At 37.1% G+C, this 21,380-nt stretch overlaps 1 protein-coding gene across 2 annotated transcripts in view; it reads right to left on the bottom strand.

Moving 5' to 3' along the window:
- Positions 1-21,380, bottom strand: part of ADGRA3 (adhesion G protein-coupled receptor A3) — a 122,066-nt gene that overhangs the window by 13,989 nt on the left and 86,697 nt on the right. For both annotated transcript variants that reach the window (XM_023638291.2, XM_070262542.1), the window contains exons 13-16: positions 13,921-14,134; positions 13,504-13,712; positions 4,596-4,720; positions 3,400-3,523 (exon numbers count right to left, since the gene is read on the bottom strand). In XM_023638291.2, the coding sequence (XP_023494059.1) occupies positions 3,400-3,523; positions 4,596-4,720; positions 13,504-13,712; positions 13,921-14,134 (672 nt within the window). The remainder of the gene's footprint in view (positions 1-3,399; positions 3,524-4,595; positions 4,721-13,503; positions 13,713-13,920; positions 14,135-21,380) is intronic.

The raw sequence follows: 21,380 nt of genomic DNA, 5'->3' as shown, positions 1-21,380 counted from the left end.
GTATGCCCGGTAATCTTGAGTCACTTAATCCTCTAAAAATTCCTATACACACTCACATTTTAAATCGGATTTCAGATAAACGATATTGGATTAATCATCAACTTTAGGTTCATGACACATTCTATGATAGGGCTGAGTACAGCCTGTCTTTATTTAGTTAGTTATTGTTAATATAAGTGTCCAAGAACCTGTCAGGAAGACAAAGGCAAGATCTTGACAAACACTGTCCTATCACACTCTGTGATCCCCTCACCTGAGGGAGTAACCACTCTATATGCTATGATTACCGTCCCTTGGCTTTCCTTTTAAGACAGTTTTATTGCCCCTAGATATTTTCATCAAAAGCAGCTGTTTTACTTTAGTTACTCTTATCTTTATAAAAAAAAAAGATATCAGGGTGAATGCAACTGATGGCACTTAATTTTTTCACTTATATTTCTAAGACTTATTCACAGTTATGCATTGTTGTAATTCATTAGTTTTGACTCTGGTATAAAATCAGTTTATTCATTCACTCTCTCAGTGATGGGCATTTGGGTTGCTTCCAGGTTTTTTGTATTGTATATAGTGCTGCTATGAATATTCATATGCACGTGTACACTCATATGCAAACGTCTGTTCCATATGGGCAAGCTTACTCTCTGTGACCGGGAGGGAGACTGCTGGGTCCCAGGGTGTGAATGTTTAACTTCAGAAGGCAAAGCCTCCCTACAGTCAACCACATACTTTCCCACCCACAGCGTATAAAAGATCCTGTGGATGTTCACTACTTGGCATTGTCAGGCTTGATTTCTGCTGACAGGAAAAGCATAAAATGGTAACTAACTGTAGTCTTCATTTGCATCTCCATGACCACCGATGATGCTGAACATCTCTCTATGTGTAAAATGGCCTGTGTACTTACTCGTCTGTGAAATGCTCTCTACTCTCATGTCACTTCTTCTACTGGGTTTCTGGTGGCCTTTTCACTGATTATATTTTTTATTTTAATGCTCGGTCAGTTGCATATATTGAGAATAGCTTTTCCAATGTGTAACTTGTCTTTTCGCTTTCATTAGGAATGTTAATAAACAAAAGCTCTTATTTTTAATTTAGTCAAATATCTCACTTATTTTCTAGTCAATGCCTTTTAGTGTCACGTTTAAGAGATCTCTCCTTATCCCAAGGACTGTGATATTTTCTAATATGAATTTTAACATTTGGTTTGACATGTAAGTTTTTAATCACCCCAGAACTGACTTTTTTATATGGCACGAGGTATAGCCCAATTTTAATCTCTTTCCAAATGGATTTTCCCCAGCTCCCTTTACTGTACAATGGTGTCTCTTTATTTTATTTTTTGCTGAGGAAGATTAGCCCTGAGCTAACATCTGTACCAGTCTTCCTCCACTTTATACGTGGGTCACCACCACCACGTGGCTGATGAGTGGTGTACGTCCGTGCCTGGCATCTGAACCCACAAATCCAGGCTGCCAAAGTGGGGCACGCTGAACCTAAACCACTATGCCACGGTGGGCGGGCCCCTCAGTGGTCTCTCTTTACCAGACTGATGAGGCCCACAACCTCTGTGCTACACCAAAGTTCCACATAGGTCTGCTTCCAGGTTCCCTATTCGACTGTGTTAGTCCATTTACCCCTAAACCAAATGCCACAGTTTTAATTATGTTAGCCACTAAGTTCTGATGATTAGAAGTCTTCCTATTTTACTATTTTTCAGAAGTGTCCTGGCTATCTTTAGTCCTTTTATCTAAATTTAAAAACCATTTTATTGAGTTTCATGAATAATTCTCTTCTTATCTATAGATTAATTTAGAAGAAACTGCCACCTTTCTGAGATTAACTCTTCCTCTTCCCATTTATTCAGGTCTTCTTTAACACGTTAAAATTTTACCTGTAAATCTTGAACAATTTTTATTATCTCTAAGTACATGATATTCTTTGATACTATATAAATGGTATCTTCTCATTAACTATTTTTTTCATAGTTGTATTTCTGCATACTAACAGTAAATTTTCATATATTAAACTACATTCACTCATTGCTAAACTTTCCTCTTATTTCTAATAATTTATCTATAAATTACTTCAGGTTTTTTAAAATAAATAATCACATCATCCCACAACAACTTAATTATTTTCCCAAATTTACGGTAAAACACTGAGACACAGAAAAGTTAAATATTGACATCAGGGTCTCCAAGAGATATTTGCACTCCCACATTCATTACAGCAGTATTCACAATAGCCAAGAGGTGGAAGCAACCTAAATGTCAATCAACAGATGAATAGTGTGGTAAAGAAAGCGTGGCATATACACACAATGGAATATTTATTCAGCCATAAAAAAGAAAAAAATCCTGTCGCGTGCTACAACATGGATGAACCTGAAGGACATTATGCTCAGTGAAATAAGCCAGTCACAGAAGGAAAAATACTTCCTGACTCCACGTATATGAGGAGTCTAAGTAGTTACAAGCTCATGGAGACAGAAAGTAGAATGGTGACTGCCAGGAGCTGGGGGGAGAAGGAAATGGGAAGTTGCTGTTCCATGAGTGTAGTTTCAGTTGTGCAAGACGACAAGCTCTAGAGATCTGTTGTGCAACACTGTACTTATAATTAATACTGTACTATACACTTAAAATTTTGTTAAGAGGGTAGATTTGTTAGGTTCTTTTTGTAATAAAAAAAAAGTTAAATAAATTTTCCAGGAAAACACAGTTTGTAAACAGCAGAACTGAGATTCAAATCCAGGAAGCATAACCTCTTAATTATTATGTTACACAGCTTGCTATTATGCATATGAAAAACAAAATGCAAAGACAGAAATAAATTTTACATATTTCCTATTCATACATTGAAAGGTTTCGATTTTTATACTTACACTGCAAGAATACTTACTGTTCACTAAGGCCACATATGTAATAATTTCTTTTAAGCTAAGAGCTGAATATTTTTTAATTCTTCATATTTACCACACCTAAGAACTTTCTTATTTTTATACCTTACAGTTAAAATCTTTTTCTAATTTCTATCATTTTCATCAACAGATGAAATAATTTTTAAACTCCTATTATCAAAAAACATCATTTCTCTTTCAGCCAATCAGGATTTTATTATTTTTTTAATTAAATGTTGGGAATTATAACAGATATGACAATCAGCATAAGATTCCCAAAGATAAAAAGAAGAGCCCATAAGTCATATATTCAGTTGTGAAATGATAATCCCAAACTTGAAGTATACTGGTAAACTGTTTTAGTGAGATTTGGTTTAACTTTAATTAGTTAAAGGAAAAAAAAACTTCAAAGAAACAGTTTTCCTTTTACAGTTAATGTAACAAATGAAATTACTTCCTAATATCAATATTATTTTCCATTTCAGTTTTTCACTCTGACTTACCGCTTGGCAGACGCTGGCATTTCTGGTTTGGGTGATCCCTCCCACAAAGACCACACAGGTCAGGAAAATATGAAAGCACAAGTTCACAAGCATGTGCCAGCCCTTGAGACTGATTCTAATCAAACTGTTAAAGGGGAAAATATTAATATTCAGGCTAGTACATTTGAAGCAGGACATGACAATACTCGTCTATAAGTTAACAATTCCAAGTGCATAAAGGACCCAATGTAAATATTTTATGTTTAAACATTTAAAAAATATATACTACCAGACACACACACAGGATCTGAGAAATCATTTAACTCAATACAGTTTCTCAACATTTAACTTCAGGCACTAAAAAAGACAAGTCATTTACGGAACTAGCACACCCACTAAAGGCTACACAAATTCTCCATATTCAGAAACACGTGGGCTTTGCTCAGTTACGACGTCTTATGATGGCTGGATTACTGGCTTGCTTCCTAGAGATTTCTGCAAGGTGCCACTCTTTTCCTGACCTACTGGGAGAACATGGGCTAAATGTCCAGTGCATTTCTTCCTGGCCTTTCATCATGAAATGTTGAAGTTTTCTTTTCTTTTTGATATGAAAATCTCCTTTTGTTTCTTAACTAAATGTCAAGAAATGTCATATATGTTCAGCTTAAATGGGAAAATACATTTCTAGCAAAACCTCTTGTAAAGTGAACTTCTGCTTAGGAAATCCTTTCAGTTCATTAGTTCCTACCATAAACTAAAAGTTTCTGCAGCTTTGTCTCCAATTAACAAAAACCATATCCCACACTTAAATGTCACCAACTTTCTTAAATGCCATCTATAAAATAACGAATATCAACAGGCAAAAAGTCATAAAACAGAAATAATATCATAGCCTAGTTCTGGAAGGTACCCTACAGGTACCAAGCCTCTACCCCAGGCCCACCCTCCAGCCTCCAACACATTAATCCCATATTCTTTCCTAGATACACACCCAGCAAACTGACAGGTGCTGTAAAAGATGAATTCAACATCTCATTTACTAATTATTTATGTCTCAAACTGCATGAAACGAAGAAGGCCGGCATGTATTCTAAAGTAATCATCCTTACGTTGGATGGATAGCATGGTATTAAACTCAGTTTCCTCTGAATTAAATGTGAAATAAACTACTCCAATTCAAAGTGCACAGATCTCCAGCAGTCAAGTTTCTCTCTTACCTGTGATGGTATATGTAACTCACGATGACGGCCAGGAGGCACAGCAGGAGAATGATGGAAGTAGTGTAAACCACAGGGTGCAGGAGACTGGCTGCCTGGGTGTACAGTTCAGAGCCCGTCAAATCCTGCAGGGGAAAAAGGAAGCATCAAAACTCTGGCCCTTACATCTCTTCATTTTATTCAAGGATTAACGTTTCATGCTATTTTCCTCACACCTTAATTTGCCTTCCTAACTTTCACTGTGTTAACTACTTATGGTGTATATATACACACACACACTCTTATTCTCCACGGGACCACCAACTTTATAAATTTAAATATTGACTCTGCTATGAGGGTAATGGAGAGAGAAGAGCGGTGCACATGTGGGTGATTTAGGAGGGGCAACCACAGACTTCATCCTTTGTAATGCCCTTCCAGCCCACTTATCACTCTGCATATGCATCAGGTAATGCAAAGACAGCAGTATCTCCAAGTCAACAAAGCCTAAACAGACCTCTCAAACTACCTGCACTCACGTTCAAGCACTATGAATGAACAAACACTGTGCAAGGCTCTGGGGACATAAGAGTAAGCCATGGTTCCTGTCCTTGAAGAGCTGAATGTCACAGAACATGCACGATCACATCACGTTTGACCAAAAAAAAGGATAGCCCGGTTATGGGAGAGAAGAGCTCAAAAATCAATAACAGTAAACAATACCAGCAAATCACTTACATAGAATTTTCCATAATCTAGGCACTGTGCCAGCACCTTACACAGAGTAACCCTATGAGCGAAGTATACTATTAGACCCATTTTATACCTTGAAAAACTGAGGCACAAAGAGGTTAATGCCATAAGGATTAGACCCAAAGGAGCCTGGCTGCCGAGTCTGTGCTGGGCACAATGCACACAGTGGCTCCCTAAAATGAGAACAACGGCCATCTGAAGGTTTCCTTACTTACAAAGGACCAAAGCAGACTGGAAAGACACCTCCGCCCCAACCACGGCCACCATGCAGGAAAATGAGGGCTGTAGGAGTCAAAGCTGGAGATTTACCAGATCCTGCCACGAAATTCTCTTTCTAAACTGACTCTTAAAGCTACAAGATGACAGCTGGACGTGGGAAGGAGTTCACAGTGGAGGCATCTCTAATTAGGAAGTTCCTGAAACAATATCCAAAACTAGCACAGCCAGATGTAAGAGGAAGGGAATGGGTGAGAGACAGGCAAACTGAGGATGGCCTCAACAGAGTAGGGACGGGAGGGGCACATTCTCCCATCAAAGAATCAGAAGTTGACAATATACAATTATAGATCTACAAATGTCCTATCAGAACACCTTAACAAGCCCTTCACCATAGCAAAGGATGAAGAGAGGCCCACGGAGCCTGACAAAAATCAGTCAATGGGAAGCTGGGGACACAATGCAGGACTGAATTCCAGCCTGAGAACTCCACCACACTGTGATGGGTCTCAAAGCTGTAATTCATCTACTTATTCAACAAACGTTAAGTGGATGTCCACCACGGCCAGGTGCTATGCCAAGCACCAGATATTCAGGAACACAGAACATAGGGCCAGCCCTTCAGGCTTGAGTTTGTAAACTAAGAACCCAAAAGAGAAAGTACAAGAGAAAAGCCTATCACCACAATTCTGAACAATGTGCCCTGTGAGATGGTCACAAGGTTAGTCTATGGTACACGGCCCCAGTGTGTTCGCATTCTGCTAAAAATCCACAATATTAGTGGAAAAATTCAAAAAAGGTCGGGGCAGTGAGAAGCAGTTAGATGCTAGGAAGAGTAGACACATTTCCCCTCAATTTCTATGAAAAGCTACTTATACCAGTGCAGAATTAACAATTGAGGATAAACTTTCAATATCTAGGATTTGGCCATGAACTGCCTGCTTTACATTCCTTAAGCAAACGTTCAATAACACGTCACCACTTACTTGCTAGCTATGTGATTTGGGAGCAGTTACCTCCCCGTAAAGTGGAGACACCACCAGTCACTGGCAGGGTTTGGGTAAGAGCCAGAAGGAGGAAGCGTCAATGAGTCTTCCACCATCCTTTTGCAAACAGTAACAAAACACAGGTAGCTGGATGTTAGCTAGTAAAACATCAGACAAAGTGCCAATTCAATTCTCAAAACATGTTGCCATAATATTTAAGTTTAAAAGAAATCAGTGTTTTTCAAAAGTCAAATGCATGTGACACAATATGAGAAAGAAACTGGATGCTGAAACAGAGAGCAACGACTCCTAATTCTATGTTATGCCTGAAGAAATGTGGAACTACCACTGTCATCGGTCACAGAGGGCACTGCTTCTGCAGGGGCATTTTTGGTTGTCACAAGAAACTGACCTGCTGAAATGAAAGGGAACCCATGCTGAGAAACTGGCTGAGAAAAATGTGTGAGGGGCCTGATAGTAAATATTTGAGGCTCTGCTGGCCAAGAGGCAAATCGGGGCTATTATGCAGGTACTTATTAACGACTTGAAATAAAACCATTAAAAAATTTAAAAATCACTCTTAGCTTTCCAGCATTTAAAACAAACAAACAGCAGGTGACTAGAACGGGCCTGTGGGTCAAATGTTCGGTAGGATTTGCAGACTCCTAGTATAAAGGATACTAATCAAATTAAGAAAATAAAAACCTCCTGTCTTGATGGCACAAGATATAAAAGAATATAAGACTAGTTAAGACCGCTGAGATTAGGATAGTAAAGTTAAAGATCTAAAACAAGAGAGGTAAAGTAGAAATCTGAATCAAAATTACTTTCAACTGAGCTGGTAAACACAATTTCTTTATGATACTGTAACAAAAACATTCCTAAACACACTGATCAAAAAAGGCCACTAGGAGACACCCATGAGAAGAAAAAGCAAAACTGTCATTACATTTGCAATACAGTAAAAAATAAGGAAAAATCTCTGCCTCTCGTGCTTACACAACGACAGCCCATCACTAAATGGTGATCTTAGTCGCTCTTCTATATGGTACAAAGTTAACTGCACCAAGCAGAGAATATTAGAACACCTCAAAGTGCATTAAAAATCACAGAGGATGATTAAGGACCCAAATAAATGGAAGAAGAGTTTTTGAAACTCTGTTTACTTGAGAGAGATTCATATATTTACAAGTTACTTCTAGCCTGAGAATTACAAATATAAAATCACTGGCAGTTTTACATAATTCATTGTTATCCTATCAATAGTAAGGATAATTACAAATCAGTAATTATATAAACTCACCAGGATCTCAACAATGGAAGAAAGACCAAAGAAAACATCTCAAGGTACCCTCTCTTATCAGAGTATAAAGAAATAAAAAGAGTTTGCCAATAAAATAAAATTTAAAAATAGGTCTGAAATCAGAAATGTAAAAAACAAACAAACAAAAAATCCCCCGGGAAAAGAGAAGTCTTTTTTTTTCTCCCTTATTTTTCCCTTAAGGAATAAAGAAGAATAATTTCAAGACTTTGCTCCCCCTACCTCATACCATACGTAAAGGTCAATTCCAGTTGGATCATAGACCTAAATGTGAATGGTAAAAAATATTAAAGCTTCTTAAAGAGAACATTGGAGAATATCTTCATGATTTCTTAAATAAGACATAAAAAGCACTAATTATTAAAGAAAAAGAAAGTCAGAAAAATTAAGAAACTCAGCTCACAAAAAGACAACATTAAGAGACAAAGGAAAAAGGCAATTTCCATAGACTGAATGTTTGTGTCTCCACCAAATTCATATGTTGAAATCTAACCCCCAATGTGATGATATTAGGAGATGGGTGCTCTGAGAGGTGACTAGGTCATGAGGGTGGAGTCCTCACAAACAGGATTAGTGCCCCTAGGAGAGAGACCCCAGAGAGCTCCCTTGCCCCCTACACCAGGTGAGGACACAGGGAGAAAACAGCCATCTGTGAACCAGGAAGCGGGCCCTCACCAGAGAGTGAGTCTGCCAGCACCTTGATCTTAGACTTCTAGACTCCAGAACTATGAGAAATAAATTTCTGTCGCTTATAAGCCACCAGCCCATGGTATTCTATCACAGCAGCCCAAAAGGATTAAGACAGGGATGGACTGAGAATATATTTGCAACACATAAATCTAACAAAGAGCTCCTATTCACAATTCATATCAAAAATTCCTATAAGTCAATAAGAAAACAACAGACAACCAAATTAAAAAATAGGTAAGACTTACATGTGGAATCTTAAAAAGAAAACTCAGAAAAAAAAAGATCATTTCTGTGGTTACCAGAGGTGGGTGGAGGGGGCAGGTGGGGGTGAAGATTGGATGAAAGTGGTCAAACGTACAAACTTCCAGTTATTAGATAAATAAGTACTGGGGATGTAACGTACAACATGATGACTACAGTTGACACTATTGTATGGTATATTTGAAAGCTGCAAAGAGAGCAGACCCTAAAAGTTTTCATCACAAGGAAAAAAACCCATTTTTTTCCTTTGATTTTGGCATTTATATGAGATGATGGATGCTAATTAAACTTATTGTGGTAATCATTTCACAACAGATGTAAGTCAAGACATTATGCTGTACACCTTACATATAGCACCTTAAACTTATACAGTGCTGTACGCCAATCATGTCTCAATAAAACAAAGAAAAAAATAAAAGTCAGAGATAATGGGGAAAAAATAGGCAAGACCTGAGCAGAAACTTCATCAAAGGGTCCAAACTAACAATAAGAAACTGAAGAGGTGCTTAACATCATTGGTCACCAGAGAAAGGCAAATTAAAACTGCAATGATGTATCATAATACCACCACCAAGGACTATAAAATTAAAGACTTACAATACCAGCACTGGCGAGGAGGTCAAGCAACTAAAACTCTCATTTCTGGTGAGACTGTAAACCAATAAAACCACTTTGGTCAACTGTATGGTTATCTACTAAAGCTAAATAGATGGACACTCTACAATCCAGCAATTTCACTCCTGAGTGCATACGCCCATCAAAACACATGTACAAGAATATTCATAGCAGCTTTTTCTTGATAGCCAGAACCTAGCAACAATTCAAAAGTCCACCAACAGTAGGATGGTATTCTACTGGTTCTGGTATTTTCATCCAATGGATTACTATATTGCCATGAAAAAGAATAAATTGCTGCTACATGCAAAACCAAAAATAAATCTCACAGATGTGACGAGAAAGAAGCCAGACGCAAAAGAGTATGTACTGTACAATTCCAATTATATGAAGTTTAAGAACAGGTAAAACTTATTTGTGGTGACAGACATAAGAAGGGTGGGTATCTCTGGAGATGGTAGTGGGAATTAATTAGAAAGAAACAGGGCAGCTAATGGGTGCTCAAGGAAAAATCTTGTGTACTCACATGTAAAAATATCATTCAGCCAGACACTTAAGATCTATGCACTTGCTCATATCTCAGTTTGATGAAACTGTTCCCCTTTGTTGGTCGCCCTTTGATTACCATTCCCCTTCACATAATTTACCCTGCAGATGTTCTACTACATGCGCAAAATAATATTCCACAGGTAAGTTACTGGACCCAAACAAAATAGAGGAATACCTAAATTATGGTAGAGACATAAAATAATATTCAAAGGTGAAAAAGAATGAGGAGGCTCTTTTATATTGCTATGGGAAGCTTTCAGAAAGGAGATTTAGTAGCGTAATTAAGAACACAGATTTCTGGAGTCTGAATTCAAATCCCAATTCAAATACTAATTAACTTTGTAAATTTGGGCATGGTGCTTAGTCTCTCTGACCTCCAGTTTTTCTATCGGTAAACTGGGGGTAATGATAATAGTACTATACCTCAAGAAGCTGTTACAAGGACAAAATAAGTTAATTCATATGAAGACTTCGTAAGAATGCCTAGTACATAAGTCCTTAACGAAAATCAGACACCACCACCACCACCAGTACCACCAGTATCATCATCACATCAATATAAGATATCATCGTCATATCATAAGACATCATCATTAAGCTAAGATATATTATTCCCCGGACCTCATTATCATAAGACATATTGTTTCCTAGAAAAAAAGCATGATTTAGAATAATGTTTGCAGCACACAAACACTGTGTAAAAATGGATGAAAACAGGATTATATATTCATTTTACTTTTTGCAATATACATAGAAATCTCTTCAACAATAGGAAAGAAACCAATATAAGCAGTTACCCATTTTGTGGAGAATGATTCTGATGGGAGAGAGAGGTGAGAGTCAAGTTTTCACTATACATTAATGTGTAGAAATAACTAAAATGTTTGAGCCATGTGAATGTAGTCCCTATCTAAAAATCATGTAAACAAAAACATTACTAGCATTCATGTTTAATTACAGAGTAATGAAACCAAAGCTGGCTTTCATTCAGCAAGTTTTATATAAACAAAATTAAAAAGCAACACTAGAGAGATGTTAAAACAAATGAGGGCTCTCTAGTTTCACATATTTCTAGGTGAACACAATAACAAAAGGAAAATCAAGGTATAGAGATTATTTCATCTTCAATAACTATTCCCAATTAAAGTATTATGTACTACTGTCAGACCCTACTCATTACCTACTGGCTATTCAGGGTTTTTTTTCCTACTGATGTAGTTTCTATGAATCTTGCTGCCCCAATTGGCTATTTTTGATCATATAATTCAAAAAAACCCAATGTCTGCTTAACTGTTCTCTGTGGCCCCCACTGAGACCTTAAGATGTAACTGGTAATAGCAGGATATCCTCAGAACCAAACTATGGTATCTATTCAAGGTTTACAAACAAATATATTCTTTTCGTCTCATTTTTTTAATACAAGTCTTTAAAACCAGATCAGGAAAAGTTTTAAATATGAATTTAGACTTGCTATATAAAACTGAATATTAATATAGTTTTCAAGAAAAATTGGATTTTATGTCATTCAAAACAGTGTCACGTAAGGAAAAAAGATGTTGACTTTCAATTTTTAAAAGACGTTTGTTCTATCCTAGACATAACTTTCTTTAAGAGTAGGTATGATTTCATTAACTTAGCCTTTATGTTTAATTAGCAACTCTAAAAATCCCATATACTAACTTTAATTGTGTCAACAATTTCAGATACATTTCACTTTCCTGCCTCTAGGTGGCAGAGTTATATTTAAGAAAAGCAAAAGAAAAGATTCTTTGAAAATAGAAAAAATCTTAATACTGTATTTTAGCTTTAAAGAATTGTGCATTACATTTTTTAAAAGATTAAAAGTATGAAAGATAAAAGAATAGCTTATTCCTTCTAGAAAAGGATTATACTAATGAAAATAGTTTAGAAGAACAGCTAGGAAGTTCAAAAATAGATGTTTTAAACTGGTATTAGATTAAATAAAAATACAAGTTTTACATGGTACAGTATCATGTCATTAACAGAGAAGCTTACAAAATGCCTTTGTGTGTTCTGTGTTTCATTTATTTTGCCCAACTTTTTTCTAGTTAACTATTAGATAAATTTCAGCCAATGCTGTATCTCTATTATTTCTCCTTCAGTACTTCATAGTTTCAGGTTATTTTATAAGAAAACCTGAATGAGAAAACACTTTCAAACTGAAGAGAAAATGCTTCACACTTTAACTAATGCTTCATCATGCTTTAATTTGAAAACAATAACAAGTGAACTTACAGAAAGGAGACTTAGAGAAATCCTACATCTTCTATTTGTGAGAAGAATCCTAAACTATCAACACCAACTTTAAACCCCAAAGGACAAATGACTCTTACAAATACAGCTGAGTCTAACTAGAGTGGACCCCACCCTGTCAGCTGGGCCCAATAACAAACACGTTAAAGGATGTCGCTGAGCAGACCATCCCTACGCCCTGATAAAGAATCTATTTACTCCTCTCCTGTTCGACTGGCATGGTGGTAAGGTATGCTAAGTTAAGGAGCAAAGAGAAAACCAAACAAAGAGTGGAGGAAAATCTAGTCTAATTCAGCTTGCTTCGAGATCATTTCTCATGGTAAATGCTCTTTGAGTGTTTTTAAGGAAAAAAAATTCACAAAACTTAAAATATATCATGTTTCAAGGTTATTTAGTGCTTTGATAAAACACTGTCTATATAACAGATTCAGAGCTGGAGGCAGATTAAAAAACTAAGTGTCCTCACTCCCAGACTAGCCTCAAGCCACTCCTGGGAAAAGTCTTTCCAAGTCATCAGTAATTCCTTCCACTATACTCTGAATGCATGTATACATACTCCAGGTTGTTAGTATCTTATAAGAACTGTAAGGTAAAATAAAAATTAGCACGGCTAATTTCATAATTAGCAGCTCAGGAATCAGATTCACTTAAATAACTTACTAATAAAAAGATCTGCTCCTATACAGTAATAACTAGTTCCTTTACCAAAGGTTAATAGGTGCAAACAATAGTAAATAACAGAAACAACATTAGTTTGATCAGCATTAAAACTGAAAAGACGTTATTTGTGTCAATACTGTCTCTTGCAGTGACTAAAGTGAAATTATCACCATTACTCTAAATTCAAAAGGGGTCTAAAAATTATGACGTGTAGTGGGAGAAGGCACCAGATGACAAAGCAGGAAAATCTCTCACTACTCACTGTGTATCTCAGGGCAAATGAGTCACTCTTTCCGGGTTGCAAGTGGAGTGTATAGACTTAAGATGTCTTCAAATTCTAAGAAGATCGAAGTCTAGTTGAACTGATGCACTTGTAAAGTTCACTCAAAATTCCTATACCAAATTCAATCTCATATATTTATTTCACCTGGTAATAACTCAATTTCCCTTTAAAATCAGAATTACACCAAACATAACTTCTTTCTTAATTAAAAGGAGCAATTTACATTAAAAGTTTTTGAAAAATCTTCATTTGAGCTTAACTATGCATAGGGAAAAAACGAGAACACTTAGTGTTTATGCATGATGTTAACAAACGCCATACCATTAAAACCGCATAGTTACTAAGGGAGTAGCACTGAATGGTAGTGATATTTTCATCTGAGTAGAGTATATGGCACCCATCTGACTTCCAGCCTCCCTGTCCGTTCAGCAAATCAAAATCCCACTGGGCGGCCACAGCATCTGCTCCGTGAGCAATTCGACGCAGTGTCACATTAACAGGGATGTGGTGGGTATCTACATTCACACCATCTGGAGAAAACGGGAAATAAAAGTATTTCTGAAACAAACTTCATAAACAGTTAAATGTCAACTTATACGCTAATGGGTACTCTGCAATATCTTTTTTCACTAGTGACTCATTAAATCAAGAAGAAATAAAAATAAGCTTTTTTAGCAACAATGAATTACAAAGTCGCACTGTCCAGCTTCTGCAGGATAACATATGCCACATACAAACCTATTTTGGTGAGAATCACGGGGGTAACCACCGTACGCCGTTTTCCATCATCAGCCAAATTGGTTGAATTCCCAGTGGCTGGAAAAAGCTTCCCATTGCGGAATGCGATGAGTTGAAGCTTATAGAGTGAGTCATCAGTGGGTCTGACTTCTCTTTTTTGCTTTGATGAGAAAAGGGAAGGAGGGAGCTGAATAGAAGCTTCCACAATAGTATTCTGAAAATATATTAAAAAACAAAGAAGAGTTGCCATATTAGTATATAGAAACCAGAAAGAATATTTTAGACAGTTACGTTTCTAATGATATGCTGAACACATTTTTTAAAAAAATGTATATACACAAAATTTAATAGTTAAAAAAATGTATCAGTTACATGAAATATCTGAACACCACATAATATCACAGAACAAAAGTAGCAGAAAATCAAGAGAAATGCAAACTCTATTTCAAAGTGTTATAAGTAAACAAGGAATTCTTTCAAACTACAAAGTGAATTTTCCCATAATAACATAATGCTGAAGCAGGCAGCATTAAACCGACCAGGAAGTTCAATGATCACTTTTTGTATCATTTTTACAATGACAAAATACGGTAAATAAGCACAAATGTAACATATCACAAATGTGAGTGTAATTAATTTGGGCTTATGGAACTTTAAGGTGATTTATGATAGATTCAGTGTCAAATAACAAAAGAAAGAAATGATACAACCATAACAGAAGCTGGATTCAGCAAACTCTTATTTTAGCAGAAGTTTCCCTGACACTAAGAAACACATTATGTTAGAAAAACACAGTAATAAACAGGAACAACATGCTGGCTGATCACTGAAGGTTTTTCAGACTTCTTTATTACAAATTTTTAAGTGATAAATTATTCAGCATTCAATAAAAAATAAATCTATACACCAAGGAAGCAAATAATTATCTTTAAAAAATTCCCTATTTTAAAAATATATCACAAAGTCTTTCTCTCGGCACCAACCTGTCTCCAACCCAATTTTCACGTTGCCAATAAAATTTCTTCTTAAGAAACAAATCTAATCATGTTACTTCAGTTTAAATAACACCTTGATTCTCCAATATTTAGAGAACACTACCTCCAAATTCTAAGCACGCCATAAAATCTGGCTAAAATCTATGTCTCAAATTCATCTTCCAACACTCCTTGTAAGACAAACTATAACCCAGCCACGCTGAATTTATCAATTTTTGAGATCGCCTACTTTTTTATGCCACTGTGCATGCTGTGTATGTCAGGATTCCCAGCTGAAATGCTCCACTATTCCTTTTGTCTGGGAAACACTTAAACTGGCCAGATTTTATTTTTAGCAAGATAATTTTGTCTGCAATATAAAGGATGGAGCAGAATGAGACCAGGTGACAGCCAGGAGAAGGACTTTACAAGGTCCTTAAAACGGGGCTTTGTTTGGACGATTAATGACGTCTCCTCAGTACACCGCTTCTACAGTTGGCTGCTCCCTCTTCTGGACGGAGGCAGCAGCCTGCACACATCACAGTGTAACTCTGCCTGCTTCTAACTGGAGCAGCAGGATTTCTGAGTGCAGACAATCTCATTTATTTTTGGACTCCCTTTGTTAATAATAGTTCCTGACACTTGTATTTGATAAAAGTAGCCCACTGCTTATAAAGTTAATGAAAGCCTATGTGGTATGCGTATTTTTTTTTAAGAAAAAAGGTTTTAGTGAAGCAAACGACTGACTTCAGAATTAGTTTTAACTGCTGGGCTTAGAACAATGTTGGAATACAACAGATGCCCACATATATCTATCTGTTGAATGAAAGTATTTTGAAAGTTTGAATACAGACAGTTTGAACACTACTTTTAAACTGAAGATGCCAAAGAAATATTAGAAACATTTCACCTAAGAAAATGCATGAAAAGGTTTCTACTATTCTCACTTGCAAATATAATCTGCTGTGAAAAAAAAATTTATTATAAATTCATTCGCTAATCTAGCAAATTTCTGTTAAGTATATAAATTTCTCAAATATATAATGAGGCATTCAAAAAAAAGAAGAAACCTCAACAGATCAATTAATTAGAAAGTCAAAATCCTGATAAAGCATTACATACTGGATATTTATTAAAACTTAAGTACTATAAAATTTATAAAACAATTTTGTCATGAACTCAAAGTGACTTGCAAACAAAGCATAGCCCTCTGGGAAAGTATCACATGATAAATTAATTTAAAACAAGAATCATACTAATGTTTTCTAAAAGAGAACTTCTAGAAGAGATGAAACAAAGAAATGACATCTATAATTTCGAGAAGTGCAAAACTTTTTCTACACAAATTTAAACTTATAAAACCAACCCAACAAAAACAACAAATTAAAAAACTTGGGTGCATGAAGCAGATCGCTGAGAGACAAGAGCTACACATTCAACACTGTTACATATCTATCGCTTCTAAAATATCCTTCAAAGTCCAATAAAGAATATTACTAAATAATATTACAGGTTACCTGGGTAGAGAGAGGGTAGCCTAGGGGTGCTGAAAAAGCAAACTTCGGCTGTATCAATAATGTTTAGATTTTTATAGTAAGAATGTAATACTTGTATACTTTATTTAAAAGAAGTGTTGATCATTTATTACAGAAAGGTTGTAAATCTAATGAAAAATATCACTGAGGAACACTGATTTGTTACATTTATCATGATCATACCTTTTGCACTTAGCCTGAAGGCAAAGAACACAAAGTTTATAATTTCATTTAACCAAATATTTATTTTAAAATGTATGGATTACGGCAATGGAAACAGATAGAAATACATGAGTTATAGCTAATAAATTTTTTTAAATGTCTCTTAAAATCCTTTGGTAAATACATGCTTTTGAGGTCTAATATTTATTATTGAAAGATCACATGCCACCCATGGGGAGAAGAACGTGGGATCTCAAACAAAAAACCAGGACTTGGGATCCAGCTTCACCACTTAGCAGCTGCTTAACACTGCACAGTTTTGTCTACCCTCTCTGAGTCTCGTCTGTCTAAGGCAGCGAATCGTCTTTCCTAAGAAATGGTTGTGAGGACCAAAAGGGATCGTGACAATGACAAGTACAAAAGGCTATGGAACTGTGGGGGGTAGTTCTGTTATTGTTACACAGCAGTGGGGCAGGCGTGTCTGGAGGCCGGGGAGACAGGAAATGCCTTAAAGTGACTGACTGATGAATAATAATTGAGAACCTCATCATATTTTGACCTCCACAATTCACTTTGAGTAATAATGTCAATACTAAAAATTGACAAACTATGAACACACGTGAAATGAATGTTACCCTAGAGCTCTTACTATTTTATTTGCAAAATTCATGTATATTTTCCTATTTACAATGACACTAAACTAGCAAGAAAATGGTAACTATCATAAGAGATGTTCACTCAGATACTTTCACTAGATTTTAATATGTTTCCTTATGAAACAATCTGGACTTCTACTATGTGATTAATAAATGAAAATTTCCAGAAATCCTAATTTTGTTCAAGTCTATAGAATTCTAACACTAAAATTGGAATGAGTCAAAGAGCCACTTGATTTAAAACAATAAAATACTAATTTATCCATGTTTTCTTGACTATCTACCCGCTCGATTTTAAACAGAGGTTACGATATATCTTTATTTTCTTGTATATGATTAACTGTATACCATCTTCTGATTATCTCACTGCTGATGATTAACAGGGATTGTGTTTGCCTTTAGAACTAATTTGACTATCTTTCTTTGCTAATTTAGTTTGGCTGTTAATTTTCTTTTCTTTTTTTTTGTTTTTTGAGGAAGATTAGCCCTGAGCTAACTGCTGCCAATCCTCCTCTTTTTGCTGAGGAAGACTGGCCCTGAGCTAACTTCTGTGCCCATCTTCCTCTACTTTATATGTGGGATGCCTGCCACAGCATGGCTTGCCAAGCGGTGCCATGTCTGCACCCGGGATCTGAACCGGCGAACCCCAGGCCTCCGAAGGGGAACGGGCGCACTTAACCGCTGTGCCACGGGGCTGGCCCCTGGCTGTTCATTTTTATTCAACCACATTTATCAGATGTTCTGTTTTCCCGTGCTTGGCACAATCTGGAGATATACAATGAAATAAGCCATGGTCCCTGCCCTCAAATATTCACAATCAAACAAGGAAGAGACAACGACAATACTAACAAGAGCTAACGTTCATTAAGTGCACGATTGTAAATGTCCACGTTTGCCTCATTTAATCCTCTCAATAACCCTCTCAGTTAAGTACCATTTCATGATTCCTATGTAACAGATGAGGAACTGACATTCAGAGAGGTTAAGGTATTTGCCCCAAGTTTGCACAGCTGTTAAGTGGGGGAGCAGAACATGAACCCAGGCTGTTTGGCTGCAGAGAGACCGCTTTCTTAGTCACCATATTACATGGCCTGTCACTGTAAGTCAATTCATCGTCACATCAGCTTCTAATTATTTTGGAAAATGAACAAAGCACTACGGGACTAAGAGGCAATGATGAATTCTGTCTGAGGAAGAGAAGGAAGCTGCCATCTGAATGGAGTCTTAGAAGGAGAGGAGCAGGGATTTCACCGAGTAGAAGTGGGACCGAGGGCACAAAAAAAAAAGGGCAGCAATGAAAAGCAGGAAGCATGAAGACATATATGACTGGTCTGGAAATCTCAAAGGACTTCAGTTGGGCGAAAGCCCTACGTGTCTGGGCTGTGGGAAATATGGGACACACAGAGAAAAGTTGATTTCTAAATTACAGTCAAGTAAATTTTAAGGAACCAGTTTTTTCTAATTACATTACAGCTGAATTCAAAATACCAGCAATTGCTAAAAGCTCTTAGTAGTTTATTGAAAACATACTATTTTGTGATGCTAACGGACCTAAAGTATGGTACCAATGATGAAAGGAAGCATTTCATTAAGAAAAAAATCAGAGGAGATTTGGTGCTGCAAGAGTCAAACGACAGGTTACTCAATCTCCAACCGGCCAACTGACCAAGGCCAGGCACTGAGTTCATCAATGACTCAGGCACCAGCTCTGCCTCAAGCAACCCTTAGTCCACTGCAGGAGGTAAGAAACCCATTTGGCTCCCAAGTGTAACACGCAATGGCAGAGAGATGAGCAGAGTGTATGGGAAGAGTGAGGAAGAGAAACAGAGAGATGAGGGTGGGAGAGGAGAGGACTAACAGGACGGTACTAGGTACTATTTCTTGAAGGTGACATTTCTGCTGGATGTTAACACACAACCAAGCTGCTGGGGAGAATAGGAGGAATAGAGAATTCTAGCCAGAGAATTAGCATGAGCCTGGCCTAAGAATGGCCAGTGAGTGGGAGAGGAACCAAGGGAAATTTTCTGTTACTGGACAAGAGAGAGAGGAGGTAGGAAGAGATATGGGGTAAGAGGGCAGATAAATGACAAATGATGAAGCTACCCTACAGCCAGCCTCTGAGAGACAGGAAGTATTTATCAGGGCATATGCAAGGTCAACTTCCATGTTGGGTCGATCCAAGGATAATCTTCACAATATTAAAAACCTGAAATGGCACACATGGACCATGAGAACAGCCTCCGCAGAGGGGAAGGCTCCTAGAGACCCTCTGCTCTGCAGGCACCAGCCCATCATTTGCTAAAGGGTGGAGAGATCCGGGTGGTATTCCAGGCAGAAGGACCAGCAGACTAAGGAGGCACTCAGGGGACTGGGGCAGCAGCTATCTGCTAAAGGGTAAGGAAGTATTTCAATATTTTACTAACTGGTATAGTTGTACTGGTGATGTTGGCCAAATGTCAGCCCCAGGGGGACCAATCTACAGGAGAAGGATGGATTTTAAAGGAAGAGCTTGAGAGACAGAGACTAAATAGGAGATCACAATGGTTTGGGTAATATAGGAGGGAAGTCCAAACCAGGCTGTGACAGTAATGAAGAGAGAAGGACAGAGATTCAAGAAACATGTAGGAAGCAATTCAAATACGACTGTTACTGCTAACTCAGGACTGACTTTTCCTGAGTTTAATTTCATTTGCTAGCATATTCTCCCATTCAAGGATAACATAGTCAATTACTGAATGTTCAAGTTGTCTAGTATATTCAAGACATTGAAAAAGAAAGCACATGCAAAAAGAGTAAAAAGTGCCTTGGCACAAAGTTGAAAATGTAAAGAAAATTTTCGGTTAAAGTGCTAAAGTATTTTGTACTGCTGACATTAAAATTTTTAATTTTGTGTCATGAAGGATACATGCCTTTTTTACTCAGTTTAATCATGTCCATCTATGAAACACGAATAATAGTGTAATGTGTCCTTGGTTTCTGGCCACAAGATGATCTTAAAAGGCTAGAATAGTATGAAATCGACAAATCTGAGGGTGTTCATTTAAAGCTTTCTACTTTAGCAAGTAGAAAACTCCTTACTCAGAGGGTTAGGAAGCGAAATTGATGAAATGTAGAGTTTCGTCATTTTTAATCCCTTTCTACCAACTATGATCACCCAAGATAGAAGAGTTCATCAATTTTAAGTACTTCTCAAAGACACATGCCTTTCTCTCAAGGGCTTGTGTGTAAGGCTGTGTCTATGCCTTTCATGGTATATTTTTACTGATCAATAACACAACAGGGAAAGGAGCAGGTCTACAGTAGCATTGCTGGGTACATCAAGTACTCTCAGAGCAAAGAGTAACAAACAAATCTTGCCAATGTTCCTCAGAGTATATGGTATCAAATATATTATCATTATCAGACTTTTGAGACTGTCTTGGGTGGTGAGGTAAGTTGGGCTATTTCTAAAATAGGTAAATTGGCTCTCCTTACAGAGGTCACCAGGGTAAGGTAAGACAAAATACATTAATTCTTCATTCATAATATTTATTGAGTGCCCACAAGGTACCAGGACGCCTAACACCTATTTGATCACTAAGCAGCCATTAAAATGACTAGAATAGCGTTTGTGCTATAACTCAGGGATAAGCCAGAAACAAAGCACTGGGTAATTAAAAGTCACAGAGAACACAGTTACATATGGCCACACAACACTAAATGAAAAAAATGTGGTTCCATTAGGGTGTTGGAATTGTACCTCCACTATTTTCTTCAACGTAATTTCATGAAACACATCTAAACCCCAAACTTTAAAAATCAATACAAATGCCTTTTTTTTTTGAGGAAGATTAGCCCTGAGCTAACATCCATGCCCATCTTCCTCTACTTTATATGTGGGACGCCTACCACAGCATGGCATGCCAAGCGGTGCCATGTCCGCACCCGGGATCCAAACCAGCGAACCCCGGGCCACCGAAGCGGAACGTGTGTACTTAACTGCTGTGCCACTGGGCCGGCCCCAATACAAATGCTTTTAATTTTGCTTGCTGCAATAAAACACACATTTTTCTGAAGACATATCACATGTTTGCACTTTTTTGCCAAAAATCTTGATATACAGCTTGCCTGAAGAAATGCCCAGTCTCACAGCT

Source organism: Equus caballus, chromosome 3 (genome assembly GCF_041296265.1).
Source record: "Equus caballus isolate H_3958 breed thoroughbred chromosome 3, TB-T2T, whole genome shotgun sequence".
NCBI classification, from domain to species: domain Eukaryota; kingdom Metazoa; phylum Chordata; class Mammalia; order Perissodactyla; family Equidae; genus Equus; species Equus caballus.
The sequence above is the reverse complement of the archived record's forward strand: the minus strand, read 5'-3'. Positions and strand labels throughout refer to the sequence as shown.